This window comes from Mus pahari, chromosome 1 (assembly GCF_900095145.1).
Source record: "Mus pahari chromosome 1, PAHARI_EIJ_v1.1, whole genome shotgun sequence".
Taxonomy (NCBI): Eukaryota; Metazoa; Chordata; class Mammalia; order Rodentia; family Muridae; genus Mus; species Mus pahari.
The window spans coordinates 101,593,757-101,599,940 of NC_034590.1; the positions used below are offsets into that span (position 1 = coordinate 101,593,757).

General features: G+C 51.5%; 1 protein-coding gene across 1 annotated transcript in view; it reads right to left on the bottom strand.

The window, feature by feature from the left end:
- Cpxm2 (carboxypeptidase X, M14 family member 2) overlaps positions 1-2,688 on the bottom strand; it is a 106,630-nt gene extending 103,942 nt beyond the window's left edge. The window contains exon 1 of the mRNA XM_021198676.1: positions 2,238-2,688. Coding sequence (XP_021054335.1) covers positions 2,238-2,577 — 340 coding nt within the window. The 5' untranslated portion in view covers positions 2,578-2,688. The remainder of the gene's footprint in view (positions 1-2,237) is intronic.
- Positions 2,689-6,184: the final 3,496 nt, after the last annotated feature.

Here is a 6,184-nt window from a genome sequence, read left to right on the forward strand (position 1 = left end):
TAGTCAGGGTTTCTATTCCTGCACAAACATCATGACCAAGAAGCAAGTTGGGGAGGAAAGGGTTTATTTGGCTTACATTTCCATACTGCTATTGATCACCAAAGGATGCAGGACTGGAACCCAAACAGGTCAGAAAGCAGGAGCTGATGCAGAAGCCATGAAGGAATGTTCTTTACTGGCTTGCCTCCCCTGGCTTGCTCAGCCTGCTCTCTTATAGAACCCAAGACTACCAGCCCAGAGATGGCACCACCCACAAGGGGACCTTTCCCCTTGATCACTAATTGAGAAAATGCCTTGCAGCTGGATCTCGTGGAGGCATTTCCCCAGCTGAAGCCCCTTCTGTGTGATAACTCCAGCTGTGTCAAGTGGACACAAAATTAACCAGTACACCGAGTATACCTGGTTTCTCTTTCAGAGCCCCCCATTCCTAAGCTGATAACCACTGATGCCCCAAGAAAGGAGATCCACTTCTAGGTTGTGATAGCTGAGCCCCCAGACACGTTAGTTGGAGGCACTACTGATCCTAGGCTGTGAAAGACTGTAACTGGTCACTAGTGAGAGTATTCGAACAATAATTCAGCTTATTAATCAGGCCTAGTCAGTCATCTCCCCCCTGGGAAACACTGGCCCTTTTATCATTTATTTTCTTGAAATTCCATGTTCTATGCAACTCTCAGCACCCCTGTGATTACGTCCCCAAAGTTACACAATTCTGAGAGGTCCTTGGAGGAGCAGCCTGTCTGCTTTATGTTCTCTCTCCTCAGGGCTTCGCCTTACAGTGCTGGGCAGACACTTAGAAACCATGTGTGGTGTGAATGAAGGGTTCCCATGCAACAAGCACACCTCAAAGTTTAGGGCACACTAAAGGACACTCTAAGAGGCTTCGGCAGCATCAACGCAGTGGCAGACTCTCTTCTTTCTATCTGCAGGTGAAGCAACTGAAGCTCAAAAAGTAGAACTCAAATTCCAGGTAACCCCATGACCTGGCTGGTAAGTCAGGCTTTCAATTCTCCCAAGCAGAACAATGACGAAATAAGTTACCTTCCCCTGCTTGAGCTGAAGGCTGCTCATTTGTAACATGGCAGGGCTAGCCATCTGCCAGAGCCAGAAGAGAACTAAATGAGACCATGGGACACTACCAAATTCAGTGCCACATCCCACCCCTTCACGACGAGCCATGGCAGCTTTTCTACATCTTAATCTCCATCGTCCCCCAGAAAAAGGAGGGAAAGTCTCTATGGTTCTATTTGGATTTGCCCAACCTTTGGAACTGTCAATGGCAGACGGCAGGGACTCAGCCATACACAGAGGTGGTAGCCTCAAATGGGGCTCAAGAGGGTCTGCGTCTTCCCTTGCCACCCTGCCTGGTGACTTTAATATTCGTCTAACCAAATGAAAGCCACGTCTGAGCCCAGAGCTCTGTGGCCTGGCACATGATTCCTTTCAGGTAAAGACACTGCAAAGGCCATAGAATTTGGTCACTGTCCTGCTCGCTTCCCGTGATTGAAATAGTGGGAACACAGCTCCTGCACTGAGCAATCACTATCTGAAACAGTTAAGAGAAAGTCCTCTTCACGGGTTTGGGATACAGGCTGGACCAGAAGGAAGTGAGGATGGATTTGAGATTGGCCCAAGGAATGGGTAGAGCATCCCAGGCTGCCAGGCACTCAGAGAGTTCCAGGGCTCCTGTAGTCTGCTCTTTCCAAGAAGGCAGAATCTTGGCTGCTACAGGGACCAAGAGTGATCCAAAGTCTGAAGCTGGTCCTGTGCGGTTCTGTGCGTAGTGGATTTAAGGGGCCCACTGACCGGGGTGGAGGGAGCTGAGAAGGGCACTGTCTGAATAAAGGTCACTGACTGAATCTTACCAAGGCCATCTGCCAAATGACACTGGCCAGTCACATGCCCATTGATAAAAATTGGTCTGAAGAAAACATGTCTAAAGATTGAATACATGAGCAGAGCAGGAAGAAGCAACAGATGCTTCCTTTGGCTGTATCTGCGAGTATTGGGACACTGGGCCGCTCCCCAGGCAGCTTCCCAAAGATCACCATTCTGTTTCTGCCTGAGGGGGGCAGGGAGAGAAAACTGAACTTAGCTCAGATGCAGTCTCTAGGGAGTAACACAGGCACCACAGGACTTTGGCTGGGCTCACTCAAGAAAACATACTGGAAGCCAGGTGTCCCCTGGAGTGCCACGATCGCGGGCGCCCCCTCGGGCTGTCCAATGCAAAAAGTTACCTGGTGGAGGCGTCTCTGCAACTAACTTCTCCCTCTTGGGAGCCTTCTTGGGCTTGATGGCCTTCTTGGGAGTCCTAGGGCCCTGCTGGTGCGGCTCCTGCGGTTCCTGCTCCTCCACCCTAAGGTCCTCATGCAGTGAAGGCGAGAAGAGCTCCGGCTCCGACTCAGGCTCAGGCTCCGGATGCCCATAATAGCGCCCGCGCCTCCAGAGCTCCTGGCTGTAATAGTCAGGCTCCTCGAAGGCTGCGCCCTGGGCTCTGACTCCAGCCAGGGCCACCGCCACAAGTGCCAGCGCCAGCGCCAGCGCCAGCGCAGGGCAGGCGGTCCCCAGACGGGCCATGCCCTCTCTGCCCCGCACCCCGGGTAGGATCCGGTCCCCGGGAGCCGCAGGCGGGCTACAAATGACGGGACAGGGGCGCGGGCGCTGCAGCGGGTGCAGATGGTGGGTGGGACAGGCCGGACGGGCGGGGCTGGGCCGGAGTGGGGCGGGCAGGGGCGCGCCCAGGAGAGGCTAGGCGCGGGCCGACCCGCCCTCTCTCCTACCCGCCCAGGGCCTCTCCAGCAGGTGTTGAAGGCTACAAGAAGACCAGCCTTCCTTGCATTTCTAGGAAGCCAATGTTTTGTCCTCCTGGGCACCCCTTCTGCAGAGGTAAGGCATGGTTATCGTGGAGGGAACTACAGGGCTGTGTCTTCCATTCCTTCATTTTGCAGAACAAATCTGAGTTAAGACCGGCCTGAAATGCTAAGGTGATAACCACCAGGCTGCCCTCCAGTCTTGTTGCCCCAGCCCAAGGAGAAACCCCAGATTCCCTAGATGAAGTTCCCTGGGAGCAGGGCCAAAGGGTCTGGGGACTCCTGCTGCCTACCCTCCAGAGTGTGGTTCTGTAGGAGAGATTGGAGCCAGCCGAAGACCACTATCTCATAAGTTACAAGAGGGCATTTGTCTCTTCCAAGTATCCAGGTTTCTCTGGAGAACCCTGATGTCACTTCCCTTTGATAAAGTGCCTCCCACCGTTACCCAACATGCCTTAGTTTGGGGGCGTTTGGGGTTTTTTTTTTCTTAGTGGAGTGGAAGGAAGCCAGTGGCGCTCGCTTCTCTCTGGCCTCTGCACCAGTATTCTATGGCTCCTCTAACACACTGAGACAGGTTTAAAACAAGAGACTCGCTGACTCACAGGTTAAGAGTCTGAGGCAGCAGCGCCAGACTGTGGGTCAGGGTGCGTGTGGTGGTGGCTGAGGGACTCATTTGCTGTGAGAGCTGGGGTTAGGGGTGGCTTTCATATCCACTCAATGAATCGCTGAAGTCAGGTCCTGGCAGTGGTGCACATGAGGTTCCATATAGTTCCTGGCTTTGAGCTGTTACTGTTCTGCGGTTTTCTGTGCTTCTGTGCCCGCCTCCGGTCTTTGCATAGTGCCCTGCATCTCAGAGTCAGAATTCACAGGTCAAATCCAAACTGTACCTTCAAATCACCCCGATTTTTTCTATCTCCACCTAAGGGAGAATATACTCCGCGTTTAAGAGGCTCTGAGATGATCCAGACTTGGTCCCAACTGTCATCAGTCTACTCTGTACATTTAATTCATGGGTTCTAAAGATTCAGTAGAGTTGTCTCCAAGGGGCCACAGTGCCTGCCAGCCACAAAGACAACTAGGCCTTCAGTCTGTCAGTCAGTCCCTGAGGGCCTGGGATATGATCCAAGGATGCCTCTGAGATGAACCTGGGCATTGGGCTAAGGCTTCTGCATTTACTAGGAGAGGGGAATCTCCAGCCTGAGGCCCCCAATGTCAGATGTTAGCCAGCTCAGCTGTGACTCTTTGCCTCACTCCTATGTTCTCACTGTTGCTACCCAGGCCACCCAGCCGGCCTTTGGATTACAGTCTTAGACTCCTAGGTGGAAGGGTATTGCAAGAGGAAACTGTAGCTGACACAGGGCCCATGGCGGATGGCTAGAGGGCCTTGGATCTCGTAGTCAAACCCAAGATACTTGGGAATCACAAGATCCAGAAGAGTCCCTCAGAGAAGAAGGAAGTGTCTGTCCTCCCCTGGCTTTCCAAGAAGGCACTGGTTTGGGTTGGATCCCATCTGCTCTTCTCTGTGTATATCTCCTGAGCTTACTCACAGGGGTTGGCCTATCTAAAGCCAGCCACTACAGACAAGAAAGCAAATCCCAGGGATCTGTGTGGCACAGAGAAGAGAGGCTCCGTGGGCAAGACACACTCTTAAAGTCCCAACTAACCAGTGAAGACCAGGAAGAGATCCATTTAGAGGGCCATATGTATAACACCCAGGCCAGGTGATCTAGCTGTAGGCAGACACCAGGCTCCTTCAGACCCGGAAACCTCCTAAACACTAGGTTCACGTGCTTTCCACATGATTTTGACAGAGCTGAAGTTTAACACTGCCCTCCACTTCAATTCTACAGAATGGCTGAGGACAGAGTCACTCTCAGACATATGATAAACTGGTAATGGCCCAGGAACAATCTGCTCGAGCCGGTAGTTATAGTAAGCCTTGGTATCCGTGAATCTCTAGCTTCTGCGTGCTTTTATATCTTTCCTTGGTATCTACAAGGTCAAGAGTAGGGCATGCACCTGCCCTACCTTGTCTGGAGGAGCTTCTAGAGAGTGTCCCCATCTGAACGTGCAGCTCTCCAAATCCCTGGAATCAGGAAGTAAGCGCCACTCTCTCAGCTCTCGATGCTGATGCTAATGTTTGCTTGTTTGTTTTCCCTGGAGAGATGCATAATTAGAGCAAGCAAGACAAACAGAACAGAGACTGGTTTGCTCAGTGCCAGCTCTCCAGAGCGACAGCCAGCAGCACATCACTCCTTGCCTCCCTGCCACCCTCCGGGGGATACTCACTTGGAAATCTGTGCCATCCCGTCAAAGGTCACAAAATACAGAGAGGAGAGCGAAGCTGAGTCTATTGTTCTCATCTCCAAGCCACTTCTTGCCTTCCAGTGCCTGCCTGTTTGCAGGGAAGGTCTCTGCCAAGGTGCCTTCTCGACTGCCCGGATGAAGTCTCTCCTTCCATCCATATGACAGCTATCAGAAATCCATGGCTGTACATTTTTCTTTTTGGTTTTTGTTGTCTGGTTGGTTGACTTTGTTGTTTTTGTTGTTGTTGTTGTTGTTCTTGTTCTTGTTTTGCTGTTGTTGTTTTGGTGGTGGTGGGGTTGGTTGGTTTGTGTTTGGTTTGGTTTGAGGCAGGGTCTTGTGTGTCCCAGGCTAATCTTTGACTCACAACATTTCCAAAGATGACCTTGAACTTCTGATCCTCTTGCTTCTACCTTCCGAGTGTTGGGATTGAGGGCCCATATAACTAAGCCCAGTTCTGTGCAGTGTCGGAAACTCGGGGCTTCATGGATGCATGCAAGCACTCTACCAGTTGAGCTACATCTCAGCCCGTGCATCATTCTTTGACTTATTCCTCCGCCTCTGCCACTCCCCTCTTAGTGTCTCATTCAGAGACCTTTGCCAGGTCACCCCAGCTCTCCCTTACATGGTCTTGCTGTTTCCAGCTCTCTGACTTGCACTTGAGGTTTCCACCCACTCTCCAGGTCCAGGGTCACTCCCCTAGTGAAGACCCCACTCAAGTTCAGTCCACCTAAATGAGATCTCAGGTTCACTGTGCTAAATGTTAGTCCTCTCCACTCCCAATGGGTGACCATGGTAAGGCGTATTGTTTGTAGCCTCTGACACAGCTTTTATAGGCTCCTCAGAAACTAGTGATTATGGTAATCTACTGATTTCACATCCTCTACAGAAACAAAGAGAGCACAAAAGAGACAGAAAATCCTTGTCACGTGACGAAACTTGGCGAAGGTCTTTCATAGTACCAGCCAGAGAATGTTTTTCTCTGAAACCGTTTTTTTAGCTCTTAACTCAATAATGTGTCTATCTAACTTCAGTCTGAGACCCCGTCAAAGGGCTGGGAGCATCTCTCC